General features: G+C 42.7%; 1 protein-coding gene across 1 annotated transcript; it reads right to left on the reverse strand.

Moving 5' to 3' along the window:
• Window positions 1-324: 324 nt before the first annotated feature.
• MLF2 (myeloid leukemia factor 2) lies at window positions 325-5,239 on the reverse strand. The gene is made up of 8 exons (XM_072653806.1): window positions 4,929-5,239; window positions 4,158-4,235; window positions 3,793-3,922; window positions 3,525-3,560; window positions 2,727-2,780; window positions 2,231-2,359; window positions 1,859-2,018; window positions 325-1,394 (listed from the first exon to the last, which is right to left on the reverse strand). The coding sequence occupies exons 2-8, from the start codon at window positions 4,205-4,207 to the stop codon at window positions 1,204-1,206; spliced, it is 750 nt and encodes a 249-aa protein (XP_072509907.1). The 5' UTR covers window positions 4,208-4,235; window positions 4,929-5,239; the 3' UTR covers window positions 325-1,203.
• Between the last annotated feature and the right edge of the window lie 14,617 nt (window positions 5,240-19,856).

Raw genomic sequence — 19,856 nt, forward strand, 5'->3', positions numbered from 1 at the left:
AGGTTTGGGGCGACATGGACTCCCTGACAGCAGACAAAGTTAAGAGAAAGGAACCAGAGAAAAGTTCAAACTAATTCCTTTAGCTCGTGCCCCACTCTCTTCTACATGTGTGTGAAACAATGACAATTAAACCAGCAACCAGGTGCCTGTACTAAAGTTGTATGAAAAGGGTGCTGGAAGAAATGGGAGGTGAGAGAATAAGAGTCACAGCCAATGGGAGAACTGGGTGACAGTAAATTAGGATGAAGAAAAGTAAACAGTGACGGCTGGGAGATCATGGCTGTTGTGGGACTGGAAACAAAACAGAACCACATTCCTAAAAACTCTCTTTTCCATTCCCCTTTATTCCATAAAGTTACAAGTTACACACATACACACACACACATACACAAAGGGCAAAGGGATGAAGAGACAGAGTGTGTGTGTGTGTGTGTGTCTGTGTGCACACATATGTGCATGGGGGCATAGAATTAGAGGATAAGAGGGAAGAAGGACCCAATACCCACCCCTTACCCAGCCAGTAGGGAGGGGGCACAGCCCCAAATATGGGACTTCTAGGTAGATGAGAAAGGATCCAATGGCAACTAACAGACCTTTGGGGGAAAATGGGGCTTCTACCCCCAGAACTTATCCTAAGGGACCTGGTACTTATTGGGGCATAGAGGGGAGAAAAAAAATCAAGAGACCAGGGAACAACAGAAAGAAACAGTCAGTAAATTCACTATGGGAGGGTAAGATTGAGAAGGGCAGGCGGGCTGTGTAAAAGCAGTAAAGGGGGCAGTGAAAAGCTCCCCCTAAGGCTTCCTAAGCTTGAAGGGGCCAGCTCACCTTTATTTAATATTAAATTGGGGGAAAGGGAGTTATTCCAAGGGGTGATTTTTCTGCCCCTCACAGACTGTACCTAGAGGGTAGAAGGAGAGAAAGCTTGTCGTATAGGAAGGAAGGGGGGAAAACAGAAGCTGGATGATGAGGGTCTTGGTGGCTGTGGTCAACTCTCCAATTTAGGAGAATTTCTTTCCTTTCCTACACCAGCTGAGACCTATATGACCAAAATAGGCTCTAAGATCTTTACCCCACTCCCATACTCTTAAAATATTAGGAACAAGTGGGTTTCCTCCAAATGCCAGAGGAATGACTGAAGGACTTCATCCCTCACCTGTGATCCCTTCCCTACTTACACTTAGGAGAGGACCTGGGGGGCCCTCACCAGTCATAGCGTCGTGACTGTCGGGAGGGGGAATCCTCAGGGCCCTGTATAGCCAGTCGAGGGGGTCCCTCAGCCCTTCTACCCCCACCCGCCCCAGTAGCCTCATGCCGACGAAATTCCAGGGGACGCTGGGGCCTGTATCGGGATGTCTCTCTCCTCCACTCGTTGTCAAATGCTTCAGCATCACCTGAGGAGGGAATACACAGAATGGAGTTGGATTCCTCCTGGTCCAAGGGAATTTCAAGAGGCAAAAGCAAAAAATAGGCATGGTTAATATCCTTCTCAAGGCAAGGGGACAGAGGCAGAGACTATTAGTCTAGGCCAAGGGTCAACAACTAGTGAGTGGGAGGCAGTGCCTCCACAGAGAAGAAAAAAGAAAGCACAAGAGAACTTCCCTTTTTATCTCCTCAGGAACAATCACAGTAGATTGCATATAACAGGAACTCAGTATTTGTTGATTTGAAAAAGCCAGGAGAAAATGAGGTTGGATAGTGAAAGAAAAAGAAGGAACACATATGTCAGCAGTGACTCCCTTAGCTTTTAAGGAGCACTTCTCCTTGGTCTGAAGCCCTTGACTAGAGGATGGGAACCATCGAGTGAGAAGGATGAGAATGGCAAGTGGAAAGGCCCGACAGACTTGAGGAGGCTCACTCTCATCCAGATTGATGTAGTCCTGCCTTTCTTCCTGGTCCCCAGTGCGGTGATTTCGGGAACGCTGCAGGATGTGTGCCCTGTCTCGGATGTGATGCCCAATGGACATCTGCTCTAGCCCACTATCAGAGTCCCTCACAGTTCTCCTTGTCTCCCGGATCTGAAAAAAGGACAGAGAGCTTGTCATATCTAGCTACCTTGCACCCAAATTTCTACTGACAGCTCCTGTGGTCAAAATTTCCCTCAGACAATTCTGATAAACACCCTAGTGTTCTTCTGCATGACATCGAGCACCACTTGCTTGGAGAGCGGCGGGAGCCAGTCCAACACTGTGAATTCAGAGTTGCTCTACAACCTCCCCACAGCACTTACCCCACCTGGTGCTGAGCGCATCTCAGATGTTTCTTGGTAGACTTTGGGAGCACCATCACCCAGGTTGGAGTAGGAGATGACAGTGGAGGATGAAAAGGTCTGACAGTTGGCTCCAGTTGTCATGTGCTCCTGAAGAAGAGGGAGGCTGGAGCTGAAGTAGTTGGTGAGGGAGGGGATCCCACCCTCACCAGAGAGTCTCAGCATCTCAGCTTGTTTTTAACTTTGTCTCTATTGTAGTACTGTGAGAATTCACAAGTGACCTTGATGCAATTGAAGGAATTCTGCTCTAAACTGGATGCCTAATGTGAAATGTCTACCTTGAGCAAGCTTTTTGAGCAGGCACCTGATCTCATGTCTTCATGTAAATGCCAACTTCCAACCCAGAATTCAAGGGTCTAACTTTTTAGTGAGTTCTTTTATAGAAAAAGAGGAATCCTCGGGATGAGGCTGTCATTTAAGGTCAAAAGGTTAAAAAGACTAGGGGCAAAAGGCTTACCACATTCCCGATCATATCATTCATCATCCCAAACATGTCCATGAAACCACCTGTCTAGGGAAAGAGAGTTAGAAGAAAAGGCTCAGGACAAATCAATATACTCCAGGTTTCTTCTCCAATCTCAAGACTGGCTTGGGACCTTTATAATGCTATCTCTTTCCTCTCCCCCTCACACCTGGTCATCTGCTCTAAGACCTCTTGGGAGGCAGTGTGGTTTATGGAAAAAGCACTAGATTTGGAGTCAGAGGACGCGAGTTCAAATCTTAGCCTTACAACGAATACCTGTTTGACTTTGGGGTTTTTGTGACTGAGAAAATCTGGGTCCCTTCCAACTCTAAATCCTTTTATCCACACCCTGAATCTCCCTATCCAAACTGGCTAAAACAACACTGACCTCTTCTCCTCCTCCTCTGGCTTCATTCTTCTCCATTTCCTGGCTTCCCTACCTTCCCTTTCCTCTAACAACTCAACCTAGAGTCAGTGGATTTTTAACCTATCAAGAACCAATACTAACTGCTCCCCAACACACACACATAACAACAAAATAGGAACTCATAAAAAAAGGGAAAGAAAAAGAGTTCCCTTTCTAGAGATTCTGGACATGGGGGCACAGTTAACAAATATGTAACACTGTAGGCTTAAAGCTTTGTGAACACTCAATAATATGAAAGGGGGGAGAAGACAAGGAGACACCACTACAATCACTCCTAAAGACTCCTTAAAGGGATAGATCTGAAAACAGTACTGAAAGGGAATAAAGAACAAAGGATAGGAAGATATGGGGGAATGAGGACTTACCATTCCCAGCATCCCAAAGGGTGAGACAGCTCCAGCCTACAGATGCATGGACAAGGAGTAGAATTAGAAAATATACCTCCCCCACTGCGACCTCCTCTCCTTTCCTATAAATCTAGGTTAGGCCCACCTCCCCAAGTTTATTCCCATTCTCTGTTTAAGCATGAGGAATTTGGCGCCCCTGCCCCCATGAGGCAAGGGCAGGGATTTTTCCTCAAGTTCCTTCCCAATCCCAAGGCCTGGCAGAGTCTTAAACATGTTGCCCTGTTACCTGCATCCTTCGACTAGCAGCAGGTCGAGCCCCTGGGATGCTCCCATCTGTGATGCTAAGGAAAGGGCTGTAACCGAAGCCTCCTGACAACATCCGACTCATGTGCTGTCGGTGAATAGCGAAAGGGTCCCTGCGTAAAAGTACAAAAGGCATCATGTCAGGAAGGCCACAAGCCCCATGACTGGGTTCCTTCCTTCTCAAATTAAAACACAAAGAAAGGAAGGCAAAGAGAGAAGGTGTTTGCCTTGCAGTCCAGAGCAAACACTAAAACCCAATGTTCTGACTCCCCAAAAGAGAGTCTCCCAGCTTCTCCCGGGCTGGGGCTTGGAAATGTCCTGGTCTGTGGGTGAGGGGGGGAGACTCACATGAGGAACATAGGATCCTCAGGCTCTCCGTCCCTCATGAACCGGAACATCCTGCTCTCAGCTTCCGGGAGCTCTGAACTAGAGGGGTGAGGAAAGGAGATGGGAAACAGGGGTAAGAGGCCAGCAGGGAAGCAGATTCACCTTACCTTCAGGAGGGGGCCTCCAGTGCAATGGCTCTCACAGTACGGTTGCTCCCCACCCCGCACATAGGAGGAAGGGCTCTCTCCTGAGATGCCCAGCATAATGCAAACACTGGAAAGCCCTCTCAAGATGCCCACCATAATGCAGACTGAAGGGAAGCCTCTTTCCTCCAGATGCCCACATAATCCAATATGGGAGTGCAAGCGGCTCCCCAACTTCCCTTCCTCTCAGTGCTGGACAGTAATATTTTAAAATAAATACCACCATATCTGCTCCTTTTGTCCGGCCCCTCCAGGCCAGCCACTCTTTCCTGCTGTCCGGGCTGGCAGCCCCCTCCTTTTGTCCGTCCCTCCCCCGACATCAGGGCCCTCGCTCCATTAACTGCCCCGGCCACTTGGTTTCCTCTCCACACCCTGCCCTGCCTCCTCCCCACTCCAGGCCCCCACAGCCTTAACCTGGCACCCCGGCGGCCGATGGGTCCGTCCCGGCTCCCGGCCCCTTCCCCACTCGGAGCCCAGGCCAGCCCTGCCCCTCCCCCGCCCGGCCCTCTCCCCTCCCGGCGCTCAGGTCCGGCCTCGCACGCCCAGGGGGGCCCGGCTGCCCCGCGTCCGCCCCCGCCGCGACCCTCACCGGGCCCCGATCCAGGGCGCTGGGGGCCCGAGGCTCAGGCGCCCATCCGGCCGGGCCCGATCCTGTGCGTGGCGCAGGCCCGCGGAGCCGCGGCCCTGGCTGGGTGCTCCGCTGGGCCCGGGGCGCGCTGAGGCGGCTGGGGAGGCCCGACGATCCTTCCTTCCTTCCCTCCTTCCCTCCTTCTCTCCTCCTCCGCCTCCTCCTCCTCCTCCTCGTCCTCCTCCCGCTGCCGCCGCGGTTGCTACTGCTGCCGCCGAGCACAGCCAGGCTCAGCCACTGCCAGGCCCAGGCGGAAGTGACGTCACCGCCCCAGTCCTCTCTCCCCGCCCCCGCCCCTCTGGGCTTTCCCTGACAGCCGACCCGGCCAGGGGAGGTGCCCCGCAGGGGTTGGCCTGTATTTGCTTCCCTTTGGCGGTGCCTCTTCTCCCGCACACTTAGGAAATGACTGGGGTCTCTTGGGGTGATCCCTGGAAGAAGGAGGGAGGTGGGGGCGGGGGGATGATGCCGAGGATGGTAGATTTCCTATGGGGGGAGGAAGAGGAAGACCAAGGGGAGGGGGCAAGTTTTCTAAAAGGGAGGACAGATTTCTGGTAAAAGAGGGGCAGGTATGGGGGGACTATCTAGACGAGAAGGGAGGGGCACGTTTTCTATAGGGCCGAAGTAGGGAGGGCAGGCTTCCTATGAGGAGAGGGGGAGATGCCCCATGTGGAGGGAGGTTTCTTATAGCGGGGCGGGGTAGGATGGAGAGGGAGGGGAGATTTCTAAAAGAGGATGGACGGGTTTCCTATGGAGAGGAGGAGGAGGAGGAGGAGGAGGAGGAGGAGGGGGAGGAGGAGGAGGAGGGGGAGGGGGAGGAGGAGGGGGAGGAGGAGGGGGAGGGGGAGGGGGAGGGGGAGGAGGAGGAGGAGGGGGAGGAGGAGGAGGAGGAGGGGGAGGAGGAGGAGGAGGAGGAGGAGGAGGAGGAGGAGGAGGAGGAGGAGGAGGAGGAGGCAGGAGCGGGTTTGTTGTGAGTGTGGGGGAGGTTTCCTATAGGGGAATCGGAGGAAGAGGGATGGGCAGGTGTCTGAGAGAGGAGGGGGAGCAGGGTCCGGGGGAGCCGGGGGAGAAGGGGCCGGGGCCGGGGCAGCCGGGGCCGGGGCCGGGGCCAGGTCCGCGCAGGCCCAGGCAGAGGCGAGCCGGGCAGTGTAAGGACGGAGACTCGTTTTGCTGCAATGAGTGGGGAGCTCAGCTCGAGGCACTGAACCCTGAGCCCGCCTCAGCCCAGGGACTGGCCACTGGAGGGCTCTGTCCTCTCACTGGACGTCTGCGGGGGTGGGGGGTACCCCAGTGACCCCCTCTGTAAAGGGAGAAGCCTGGGGATCAGAACCCTCCAGATGGGCGCTCTTCTCCTTCCCGGCCCGTGTCCCAGCTCGCAGGCGTTTGCCCCTAAGAGGAGCCAGGACAGAAGGGGTCGTGGCGGACAGTGCAGTAGCCAAAGGGCTCATTCCCAGATTATTTTGGAGGAGGGGAAGCTGGATTTCAGAGCAGAAACGACTTCCGGACCCTCCAACCGCGCCCCCCCCCAACCTGGGCCAGAGCTGAGCTGAGCACGCAGGTGTCCTCAGGTCGACCTTGGATATTCTGGTTCTTGGGTCAGCCTGCCTGTTCCCCTCCGGGGGTTTGCCCAATTTAGATTGAACTTTACACAAAACATATACAAACTCTCACCTCCCTGACTCTTTTTACCTGATCCTTCATCTGGTTGGAACAATCAAACCCTGAGGAAAAGGACAGTTGGCATTATACCCCCTCTTTTTGGGGGGGGGGCGTAGAATGCCGGAGAAAGGAGTATATTACTGAATCGGGGAAAATGCTAGTGAAAACTTCTTTTGGAGATTTCCATTTTAATAGGTGGGAAAAACTGAGAAGGCGGGAAATAATAGCAGAAACAGAAAGCCTCATAGGCAGTAAGAATAAAAGGAAATGAAACTTTATTGATAATAAAAGGGAAAAAACTGCAAAAATCTGTGCTCACCCTGCAGATGCAGCAGTCCACCAGCTCTGTGGTACTCCTGACCTCCAAATTTTCTCTTTCCTGCTCTCTTAACCTTAAATTTCCTCCCTTCCTTCAACAAATGTGAAACAATTTTGGTAGTCAGGGAAGGGGTGAAGATAAAAAGTTTAGATAAGACCTCCAGGAACTTAGAGTCTAGTTGGGCAGTATGTGGTCAATTAATGTGACACAATCAACCTAAAGGCAACGATGTGGTTAAATGTGTAAATGAGATGGTTCATAATTTTGATCTCTTTATGAAGTGTGAACCTCTAGGTTAAGAACTGAAGAGCTATTAGATTGACTAACATGACAGAACAAGAAAATGATAAATGTTGGGGAAGATGTGGGAAAATTAGAATACTAATGAGTTATTTGTGGAGTTGTGAACTGATCAACCATTCTGGAGAGCAATTTGGAACTATGCCCAAAGGGCTATAAAACTGCATGCCCTTTGACCCAGCAATACAACTTCTAGGTCTATATCCCAAAGAGATCATTAACATGGGAAAAGAACCCACATGTACAAAAATATTTATAACAGCTCTTTTTGTGGTAGCCAAGAATTTGAAATTGTGTGGAATCAATTGAGGAATGGCTGAAGAAGTTATAGTATACAAATGTGGTGGAATTCTATTGTTCCATAAGAAATGATGAGCAAATAATAAAAATGACAATTCTACCTAAATTAATTTACTTATTTAGTGCCATACCAATCAAACTATCAGATAATTATTTTGTAGAACTAGAAAAAAATAATATCAAAATTCATCTGGAAGAGCAAAAGGCCCAGAATAGCAAAGGGACTAATGAAAAGAAATGCTTGGGAAGGTGGCCTAGTGCTACCAGATCTCAAATTGTATTATGAAGCAGCAATTATCAAAACCACTTGGTACTGACTAAGAAAAAGAAGGGTAGACCAGTGGAATAGGTTAGATACTCAAGACACAGTAGTCAATGAATATAGCAGTCTACTGTTTGATAAACCCTAGGACCCCAGCTTCTGGGATAAGAACTCACTGTTTGACAAAAATTGCTGGGAAAACAGGATAACAGTGTGGTGGAAACTAGGCATAGACCAATACCTGACAGTGTACACAAGAATAAAGTCCAAATGGGTACATGATCTAAGTATAAAGAATGATACTACAGATTAGTGGAGCAAGGAATAGGGTGTTTATCAGATATATGGAGAAGGGAAGAATTTTTGATTAAACAAGAGGTAGAAAACATTATGAAGTAAAAATGGATAATTTTGATTACATTAAATTGAAAAGTTTTTGCACAAACAAACCCAAAGCAACCAAGATTAGGAGGGAAGAAGAAAACTGGGAAAGAATTTTTTAAACTAGTGTCTGTGATAAAGGCCGCATTTCTAAAATATGTAGAGAACTGAGTTAAATGTACAAGAATACAAGTCATTCCCCAATTGATAAATGGTTAAAGGATATGAACAGGCAGTTTTCAGAGGAAGAAATTAAAGCTATCTATAATCATATGAAAAAATGCTCTAAATCACTATTGATTAGAGAGATGCAAATTAAAACAACTCTGAGATACCATATCACACCTATCAGACTGGCTAACATGACAAAACAGGATGATGATAAATGTTGGAAAAGATGTGGGAGAGTTGGAACACTAATCCATTGTTGGTGGAGCTGTAAGCTGATCCAACCATTCTGGAGAGCAATTTGGAACTATGCTCAAAGGACTACAAAAATGTGCATACCCTTTGACCCAGCAATATTGCTTTTAGGACTGTATCCCCAAGAGATCATAAAAATGGGAAAGGGTCCCACATGTTCAAAAATATTTATAGCAGCACTCTTTGTGGTGGCCAAAACCTAGAAATCAAGGGGATGCCCATCAACTGGGGAATGGCTGAATAAATTGTGGTATATGAATGTAATGGAATACTATTGTGCTGTACAAAATGATGAACAGGAAGACTTCAGAGAGGCCTGGAAAGACTTAAATGAACTGATGCTGAGTGAAAGGAGCAGAACCAGGAGAACTTTGTACACAACAACAGCTACAGTGTATGAGGATTTTTTCTGGTAGACTTAGAACTTCATTGCAATGCAAGGACTTAAAAAATTCTTAATAGTCTCTTAAGACAAAATCTCTTCCACATCCAGAGAAAGAACTATGGAATTCAATTGTAGAATGTAGCAGATCATTTTCTTTTGTATGTTCGGGTTTGTTTTATGATTTCTCCCATTCATTTTAATTCTTCTATGCAACATGACTAAGGTGAAAATGCATTTAATAGGAATGTATGTGTAAATATATAGGAATAAATAAATAGGAATGTATGTATAAAATTGTATGCTGTTTCAGGGAGGGAGGGGGAAGGTAGGGGAAAAGGGGAGGAAGGAGGGGGGAAAATCTAAGTTATATGGAAGTGATTGCAGAACACTGAAAACAAATAAAATAATTTAAAAAAAGAAATGATGAGCAAGTAGACTTCAGAAAAACTGGGTGACTTACATGAACTGATACACAGTGAAGTGAGCAGAACCAGGAGAACATTGTACATAGTAATAGCAACATTGTGAAATCACTAACTTTGATAGACTTAACCTCTTCTTAGCAATGCAAGGATCTAAGACAACTCCAAAAGATTCATGATGGAAAATGCTGTCCACAATCAGAAAAGGAACTATGGAGCCTGAATGCAAATCGAAGCATACTATTTGTTCTCTCTCTTTTTGTTTCTTCTTTCTTGTGGTTCCTCCCATTGGTTGTAATTTTTCTTTACAGCATGACTAATGTGAAAATACATTTAATATGAATGTATATATAGAGCCTATATCAGATTGCAGGGTGTCTGGGGAGGGGAAGAAAATTTAGAATTCAAAATCTTCTTGAAGTAAATATTGAAAAACAAAAATAAAAAACCAAACCCTGAAGAACTGACCACATGGTCAATAGGTTAACCACAAGGGCTATTCACACCTCTGAGGACTTTAAGTAGCTCAAAGAATTTCATCCGAGAGCAGTCTAGGGTGAAGCTGTCAAGTGGTGAAGGACTTTAAACTCAGACCCTTGCTCCTGTTTGTAACAGGATGTGGCAAGGGGGAAGAGAGTGCACCCACATGCTGGATAGGTAGGAGACAGCTCCTTTGACAAAGAGCAGAGAGAGATACACGTTAAGAACAAACACAGACACAAATGATTACAGGATACACATGAGTAAGGAAGTAACTCCAGGGAGTATCATCCCCCTGTGATGGAGACAAATGGATTCAAGAAAGGACTTCCAAGACGTTGTGAGTTTATCATTTGGACCCATGTATTCTCTACAGTAAAGAATTTATTCCTCATGTACTGTGGATACTTGTGGGAGGATATGTTTCAGACTTTTTCTTTTCTTTTTTTTTTTTTGAGGAGGGAATGTTTTGTGCCAACTGTTCTTACTATAAATCATTAGCCTGAGAAAGCTAATGAGCTGATTAAAATGGGGATCTTTTAAAAACCTATGGGCACTTGTGAATGATAGTATTAGAAACCTTAGCCCCTTGGGCTTATCATTAGAATCCAAAGAGGTAGGTAAGAGAAACTGACCCTCTGGGGATCAACCTGTGATTGCAAGTGTAGGTTGGGCCAGTGACCTAGAAGAAGTGCTACACATCCTCTCCTGGTTCTAGGGGATAATCTTGAAGAACTGTGGAACTGCTGAAATTGTTGTGGTTAATGAATCAGTTATTGCCTTCTTGACCAGTCAAAGAATTTCACACCTCATAAAAATATCAGGGGTAAACCACTTTGGTTACACATTTAAAACTTAATTGTATCTTACATTGATTACATTATATTGAAGTAGAGTTGTGTAATGCTCTCTTATACAACATATCACAGAGATATAGAATATGGTGTTATGTAAGGTCTGAAGATGGAAGGTTGTTATCAAAAGGGGAATGAAACCAGGATACTGGTATGTAGAGCATTTTGGCATATGACCATCAAATACAAGGTTTTTCTTTTTTGAAAATGTTAGGAGTATATGTGTGTGGGTTCTCTGTAGTTCCCTTAAGTGACCCTTCTAAACTAGTTTTAATCCAGTTTCTTTCTTTTCTCTTCAGTGACCAGAAGATGAGCTCATTTGAAGGCCAACCCTCAATCAATTTGCATAGTAGGCAATGTATATCTGCTTTCCTCCTCTTTATACCTCCCCCCATGCTTCCCCCTTCTTCCATTTCTTTTCAGATGTTCAATACCCTTTTGCTCTCTTTTTCCTATGTAGCATATCTAAACTCTGAGATTGAGCTCATCCCTACTCCTGCTCCCACTGATGGGTTGAGTCCCCTAAACTAGAACTTAACTAGCTACACTTTCCCCCTAGAATTGTAAGGGTATGCCTAAGGAATCACAGATGATTCTCTAATGTCATTTGCTTAAGCCCCCACTGGTGTTGCCTCCTAAGACTATCAATCAAGAAGCAATTTAGTCAGTGAAGTCCTAAGTAGCTTTTTAGAAAAGATGATGCAGTAGGCAGAATTGTAACATAATAACCCTGAAAAGTCTGTGACACTCTCCCACAAATTCATATAGAGTCCAGGGAAAAGTAGACTTAAGCTTAGAGAGTACATGTGACAAAAAGATAACTAAATAGCTTCTGGTTGCTGTAAGTCCTTTTCTCCCATTCTTAGAGCACTCATGAAGTCCCCCTTAGACATGGCATCGTTTCTTTGCTATACTCACTGTAGAGCCATGAGTTCAGTCTGTCCTTTACTCCTGATTTATATTGCCACCAACTGATCCAAAGCTCCAGTTAGGACACAGATTGAAAGATGAGAGCCACTGTTATCCCAGGGAGTAGCATTATATTAATAATATTAATAAATTCTTAATATATAATACTATATCACCTCCTTTCATTTATAGTTCCTTTTGAATAATTTACAGTCTTCTGGAGCAATATTCTAGTTATAGGGTTCATTCTACCAAATCTTAATGAAACCAATGAGGTCAAATTGGCTTCCTTCCTTCTCCCTTTTCTCTTTCTTCCAGTACATTCTTCTCACCCCTTAATTTTATTTTTTAGGTATCATCCCTTTATATTCAACTCACACCTGTGCCCTCTGCCTATATATTACTTCTAACTACTCTGACAAAGAGAAAGGTCTTATGAGTTACAAATATCATTAAGTCACTTACGATTTATGCTCTCCTGTTTATATTTTATGCTTCTCTTGAGTCTTGTATTTGAAAGTCAAATTTCCTATTCAGCTTTGATCTTTTCATCAAAAATGCTTGAAAATTCTCTATCTCATTGAATATCAATTTTTTCCCCTGAAAGATTATACTCAGTTTTTCTAGGTTTGTGATTTTTGGTTTTAATCCTAGTTCCTTTGTCCTCTAGTTCCAAGCCCTTCAATTCTTTAATGTAGAAGCTGCTAAACTTTGTGTTATCCTGACTGTAACTTCACAATACTTGAATCGTTTCTTTCTGGCTGCTTGCAATATTTTCTTCTTGACCTGGGAACTCTTGAATTTGGCTGTAATATTTCTGGCAGTTTTCATTTTGGAATCTCTTTCAGGAGGTGATCAGTGGATTCTTTTGATTTCTGTTTTACCTTTTGGTTCTAGACTATCAGGGCAGTTTTCCTTGATAATTTCTTAAAAGATGATGTCTAAATTCTGTTTTTGATAATCACTTTTAGGTAGTCCGAAGGCTCCTGGCTCTTTTCCCAAAGTCAGTTGTTTTTCCCATGAGATATTTCATTGTCTTTTTATAGCAAGTGTTTCTGACAAATGCCTCATTTCTCAAGTATATAGAGAACTGAGTCAAATATAAGAATACAAGCCATTCCCTAATTAATTAATGTTCAAACAATATGAATAGGCATTTTCAGGTGTAGAAATTAAAACTATCCACAGTCATATAAAAATGCTCTAAATCACTATTGATTAAGGAAATGCAAATTAAAACAACTCAAAGGTACAACCTCACACCTATTAGATGGGCTAATATGAGAGACAAGGAAAATTATAAATTTTGGAGATGTGGGGAAATTGGGACACTAATACATTATTGGTGGAGTTGTGAACTGATCCAACCATTCTGGAGAGCAATTTGAAACAATGCCCAAAGGGAAATCAAATTGTACATACCCTTTGACCTAGAAATACCATTCCTAGAGGTCTATATCCCAAAGAAATCCATTAAAAAAGGGAAAAGGATCTACATGTACAAAAGTATATATGTATTTTTTTTGGTGGCAAAGAAATGGAAATTGATGGAATATTCATCAATAGGAGAATGGCTGAACAAGTTGTGGCATATGAATATAATAGAATACTGTTGTGCTATCAGAAAGGAGGAGCAAGTGGATTTTAGAAAAATCTGGAAAGACTTGTATGAATTGATGCTGAGTGAATTAACAGAACCAAGAGAACATTGTACACAGTAACAGCAACATTGTGCGATGATCACCTATGATAGACTTAGCTCTTCTTGGCTATGATTCAATGATCCAAGACAGTTCCAAAAAACACATGATGGAAAATGCTATCCACATCTAGAGAAAAAACTATGGAGTCTGAATGCAGATGGAAGCAGACTATTCCCTTTCCCCTTGTTTTCTTTTGTGACTTTTCTCTTTTGTTCTCTTTCTCCTTTCACAATATGACTAATGTGGAAGTATGTTTAACATGATTGCAAATGTATAATCAGATTGCTTGTCATCTTGGCGAGAGGAAGGAGGAAGGGAGGGAGAAAAATTTGGAACTCAAAATCTTAGAAAAAAATGAATGTTGAAAACTATCTTTCCATGTGATTGGTAAAAAATAAAATACTATTTACAAAAAAGAAAGTAAGTAAGGAAAGAATCATCCTCTCCTAGGCCTAGATAGAAGACTGATACATGAAATGTTGGGAAATAGGTTGATTAAAGATATATAATTGTGAAGATGAAAAAAAAATGGGAAATAGTGACCTGTTTAGCCTTAGGGTCTCCTCCCCCTCAAAGGCCACATGGCCCTGAGCAGAGACTTCAGTCCTTGGCCTTTTCATTTTTTTTCCATTCTTGGTGGATCTTGAGGATTCAATAGAAGGTCAATAGAAGGAGTCACAGAAATCCAGGAGTTAGAATCAAGGCTAGGTTTTAGAGCCAGTGCAGGTAGCACTGATGCTCTGAAGAGTAAGAATAAACCTTAGGAAGTGACATTTGAGACCCTATTCCAGTGGAAAGATTCAAGAAGTGATGCTGAATCTGATGGGACCAATGCTATATAAGAACATTACTAAATTTTGAACTTGCTTCTTCAGAAACCAAGGTGATGTAGGGGAGAGCATGCCCCAAAAGTATTGGGGAAAAGCTTGTATTTTTGTTCTTGCTATATTTCTGAAGAAACTATCCCTTTGGAAGGATACTCCAATTTCTTTGGACATCCTAGAACCCTGATAGTGTAGTTTAGACAACCAGGCTCTAGGAGAAAAGGTCAGAGAGAACTAATGAAAAGAACATGGTAGCTGAATGGTATGGTACATAGAGGTATGGGCATAGAATCAGGAACACCTGAGTTCAAATTTGACCTCAGATACTAACTTAGTGACATTGGGCAAGTCACTTAACCTCTCTCTGCCTCTGTTTCTTCAATGGGAAATGGGCAAAATAACAGTACTTAACTCCTAGGGTTGTTCTGAGAATCAGAGGAGATAATGTTTGCATAAATGCTTAGCATAGTACCTGGCACATAGTAGGTGTTCAATAAATGCTTATTCCATCCCTTCCTCCCTCCAAGGATCGAGGTCTATTTGTCAGGGTCATAAGGTTTAGAAGGAGACAAGGCCCTGATAGCATGGTCTTAACTGAATAGATGAGAAAGTCACTGAGCTCCCCAGTGATTCAGACCTGACACTGACAGTTATGGCTATGCAGTTCATCAAAAAAGGTTTCTCTCAGTTTTGAAGTTAGCCAACCATAACCAGTTACAGAAATATATCCACAAATATTTCCCAGTCTCTTTAGGGCACTTCCTTTTCACATCATCACAATTCTCTAGAAAGTCAGTTCCCTAGCATCATCCATGTGGAAAGTCTGCATTAGTCATGCAGAAGGATGGAATCTGTGTATGTGCCAGCCTTTCTTTATCTCTATCTCATCTCTCTCTCTGCCTTTATCTTGCTTTGTTCTCTAAAATATGTAAAACACATATGTGCATGTACGTGTGTGTATGCCTTTTGATTTAACACCGCAATCATTCCTAGATAACCACCCCCACTACCCAGTGAGCCTACCCTTCTAACAAAGCATAGCCCAGACACCACTCAAAACTCTGGGCTCACACAAACAAAGTTCAATTCTGGGGGTTAAAACATGAAAATTTTGCTTCTCTAACTCATTATGCCTCTACCTGCACTTTACTCCAAGAAATCTCCATAACATAGTTATGTATAGCTTACGTTGCCCATATGTGGGCAAAAGGGATCCCTAGCTCCCATACAAGTACTTAAAGTAATAAATCCCACAAAAATTTTACTTAATTCTCCAGAAAATGCAAAAGACACTAAGAATTCACAAGAGCCAATACAGAAAACACATAAAGCACTCAAAGGACTTATAGGAGCTTACAGTCCATTACAGTAAATATATAAATCACTCAAATAGCCCATAAACTCCCCTGTGGAAAGCCATACTACTTGTAGGCTGCTGAAAAAACAGCACTCATTCCTATCAAAACTACACTATCCAAGTCAATCACCGTAATCACTGTAATCAGGAGTGGTGGGATGGTGGTGATGGCAAAATTCAGGTCTCTTGCCTCCCCAAGTCACAGGTCCTCTTCTACGCTCTTCCAGTTAAGAGCATGGAATTTTTTTCTTCAAGAATTCAGGATCTTTCCCTTCTGTGGCTAGAAGACTAGATTGTAGAATCATATTTTCTAGGCTGAAACTATTCTATAAAGGAAGTTAAGATTTCCGAAACATTGCACATAAGCTTTATTCTCCATCTGAGTGGGCATAAGCATGTCTGTTTCTGTCATCAGTAGGAAATCTCTAAGTTTCCCAGATGTTGCCATTTCTTGATCTCAGAAAGCCCACTCTCAGGATCACTTAGGCTAAATGGAAAAGCTCATGCAACTCCCATTCTTTTGATCTAAGGCAGTTATTAGCAATATCGAGGGTGGGAGTGGGAAGAGACCACATGTTCCACATGTTCAGAGGCTTTTCCCTTCTTCCCTAACACAAATTCTCTCTGCTGCGATCTGGCCTGTCTTTTGAACAGAGTAAAAGTTAAAAGGCTAAAGGACTGGGTGGAATCTGTCACTCTTCTTTATAGAATAAATTTTAAACTCTTCTTTTTGGCTTTTAAAGTCAGTTGCAATCTGCTCCCAACCTACCTTTCTGGCCTTATTATACATTTTTCTTCCTGCACTGGTGGTTCAGTGAAACTGGCTTTCTTGCTGTTTCTCCATCTCGTATCTTGCAGTTCTTTTGCATTGATTGTCTGCAATGCCTAGAATGTACTTCCTTCTTTCCACTTTGTAGAATTCTTTACTTCCTGATTTCTCCTTGCTACTAGTGCCCTTTTTTCCACAATTACTTAATATTTGTTCTATATTTACCTGTAAATGTATATATGTGTGTGTATGTTTTTTCTTATGATAGAATGTAAGCTCTTTGAAGGTGGAAACTTCCATTTTAATTTTTTTTTTATTTCCCAAGCAGCTAGTGTAGTATCTGGTACATAGTAAGAACTTAATAAATGTTTATTGGTTGATATTTATTGTCCAGCAGAAAGGGAAGAGTCTTTGAACATTCTGAGTTCCAACCAGACAACTAATTTGTGGACAGCCTCAGACACTGGAAAACAATTAGTAATTGTCAATTGTCTTTTAAAGGTACCAATTTGTATGCCCATATTGTCATAGGGGAGAGATATGTTCAAATTGATCAACCTTTCCTCCCTTATAAATATTCCATCAGCTGTCATTTCCTCCTTCAGAGACTACAGATATTATTATGGTGTTTTTAAGAGGTAAAAGAATCTCAAGAAACTGAAAATTTAACTGTAATTCTAGAGAGAATGTGAATGCAGTGACTGAAGAGAGACTGAGTTGGGTATAGAGAGAAAGGGGAGGAAGAGAACTTATTTCTTGAGAGAACTGTTTTAACTTTTATGACTTCTGAGAAACTTGAATAGTGGGACTGCATTCCAGAACTGAGAAGTCATCAGCGTAAGTCATGTTTAGAAGTGACTATGGCTGATTGTTCTCACAACTGAAACATTATAAATAATCATTTGTGTCTTTGTTTTACTTGTTATATTCTTTAAAAATGCATTACCAGTAACTTTGGGGTTTAATTTTAATGCAGGAGATAAAACCTTTAATATATAATAAGATATGAGTATCTGTTTGTGGAAAATAAGTTTCTCCAATTTATTAAAGAAATATTTAATAAAATGGGGTAAAGTCTCATAATAATTGACCAATTATTGAGAATGATGTTGCAACTTTAATTTTTAATGGAGAAGTATCAAAACTTACTCCTTGATTAACTTAGAACCTGGGATGAGAATGAATCAGGAAAATGTGCCAATAGCAGTTAGAGAGAGGAATGATCAGGTTACATGTGAGTATCAACTTCTAAATCTTGCTACACATGAGGATTTAGGTCTAGTTGTTTTGAACATTTTATCTTTCTTTCTTATCAGACTTTTTTCATAGAACCATAAATGCAAAGTGTCAGACAGTGCTACTAAATATTTTTTAGTTTATTTACTATTGTGTTTGATACATATTAATTGAAGCTGTTATTTCATTGTTTATTGACTAATTTATCAGTATTGGTTTGCTAAATATAAATCTTATACTATCATTGTTTTTAAATGAAGACTCATGTTTAATAAGTATTGTGAGGTTTTTGATGGGGATGGGAGAATCTTCTGATTTTAGAAGAAGATCCAGAGAATAAAAAGTAGAATATCGTAAGAATATTGCAAATAGTGAAAAGTCAAAAGGTTGGAAAATTGCAAGGTAATACTTATGAAGGGCAAGACTGGGAAAACCACTCAGCTAGTGTTTTGTGAATTACCACACTTCAAAAACACTAGGCACATTGATACACTAACGAAAGGAAACAGTACTTGGGAACTAATTTACATATCCCATTTTAAACCTGAGGAGCTGGTTAGAAGAGAACTTATAATGAGAAAAGAGGGCAGTATAGCAAGGGCATTGACAGGATTTTTAAAGTCAGAAAGAATAGTGCACCTATGAGAAACACCTTAGCATTCCCCTATAGCTTATCTCTGAATGAGGGGCAGCTAGGTGGTGCAGTGGATAGAGCACCAGTGCAGGAGTCAGGAGGACCTGAGTTCAAATCTCATCTCAGACATTGGACACTCATTAGCTGTGTGACCTTGGGCAAGTGTCTTAACCCCAATTGCCTCATCCTGGGTCATCTCCAGGCATCCTGATGAGTATCTGGTCACTGGATTCAGATGGCTCTGGAGGAGAAGTAAGGCTGGTGACCTGCATAGCCCTCCCTCACTCAAAACAAAGTCAAGTGCAAGTCATGTCGTTATTTCTCTGATGGCATGGTCTTCTTTGGCAACAAAGGACGATCACACATTCACACATCTCTGAATGAGATAAAAGCTACAGCCCAAAATTGAACAACCAAGTACCAGGCATGGAGGAGAATAAATGGAAGTCTATGCTTATAGGGAAAGGAGAGGCATGGCATGTGAACAAGGACATCCATATGACCTTCACTGTTCTTGAAATATGATGAATGCTACCATAATTCCACTAGTTGATGAAAATAGCACATAAGATATGCAGCAGGTGTGCAGTTACAAAGAGAGATTCCCAGTAGAGTGGCCCAATCCTAATTAATCTGGAGCATCCTCTCACATATGGGCTAAAGAAACACCGCAAGAGTCACAACAAAAGCAGATTCAATGATGAGAAGTTTATAGAAAAGCTGTGGAAAGGCAGAACAACAGAAAAATTGTTGTATTGGGAAGATGAAACACAAATCAAATGACTTAATTGCAGAGTGTTTAGCATAGTGTCTGGAACATAGTAGGTGCTTATTAACTGCTTAATAAATTCCCCTAAGGAACAAAGATCACAACAGTCTGAGGAAAATTCACCGCCATCATGATAGAAGAAGAGAAACTATCTTCCTTTATAATTGTGCTGGGCAGACATGTGAGGAAGGAATGTTCCTGGAAGAGAGCTGGAGAGTTGACTTTTGAGAAACCAAATTCCAAAGAATCAGCATCAGGACGTGAGGATGGTGTCAGGGATGGAGGTCATTCTGGACCAGAAAAAATTATGCAAATGACTTGATCATCAGTTAGATTACAACAATGGATGTAAGAACACCACATCGAGACAACAAGAAAAGTAGAATTGGCTTTGGTTATAAGTGTAGACTAGATGGCCACTGAATAGTGTACCAGAGAGGAGAATAGTAAATCGGTCTGGAGGAAGGTGACTCAGTGCCAGGAAACAAACGATGGCATGAAACCCAAATTTGTTTTCAAGAAATGAAATAAGATTGGGGCAACTAGGTGGCTCAGTGGATACAGTACTAGTCCTGAAGGCAGGAGGACCTGAGCTCAAACCCAGCCTCAGACATTTACTAGCTGTGTGACCCTGGGCAAATCACGTAACCCTGCCTGAGAAAAAGAAATGAAACAAAATGACAGAATTTTTCTGAAAAACATTGATTTTCAGAGAATATTGGAGAGACTTGATAACCAAACAGAGAAGTTTAAATATGAGATATTCCAGTTGGAGAAGAAATTGGAAAACAAGGTAGAGTGAAGGCCTACAGTTATAAGAACTCAAGATTTTCAAATTTTAGATATAAAGAAATAGCTAGATAGGTAAAACAGGTTCTTAGCTGGATATAAAAGAACACGACTAAA

The sequence above is a fragment of the Notamacropus eugenii genome, chromosome 3, assembly GCF_028372415.1.
Source record: "Notamacropus eugenii isolate mMacEug1 chromosome 3, mMacEug1.pri_v2, whole genome shotgun sequence".
NCBI classification, from domain to species: Eukaryota; Metazoa; Chordata; class Mammalia; order Diprotodontia; family Macropodidae; genus Notamacropus; species Notamacropus eugenii.

Excerpts from the sequence above, each read along its gene's own strand:
- MLF2 (XM_072653806.1), bottom strand. The coding sequence starts at position 4,207 with ATGTTCCGGTTCATGAGGGACGGAGAGCCTGAGGATCCTATGTTCCTC. Across the intron at positions 2,019-2,230 it reads TGCGCTCAGCACCAGGTGGG|ATCCGGGAGACAAGGAGAAC; the intron begins GTAAGTGCTGTG and ends TCCTTTTTTCAG. Across the intron at positions 1,395-1,858 it reads CTACATCAATCTGGATGAGA|GTGATGCTGAAGCATTTGAC; the intron begins GTGAGCCTCCTC and ends TTCCCTCCTCAG.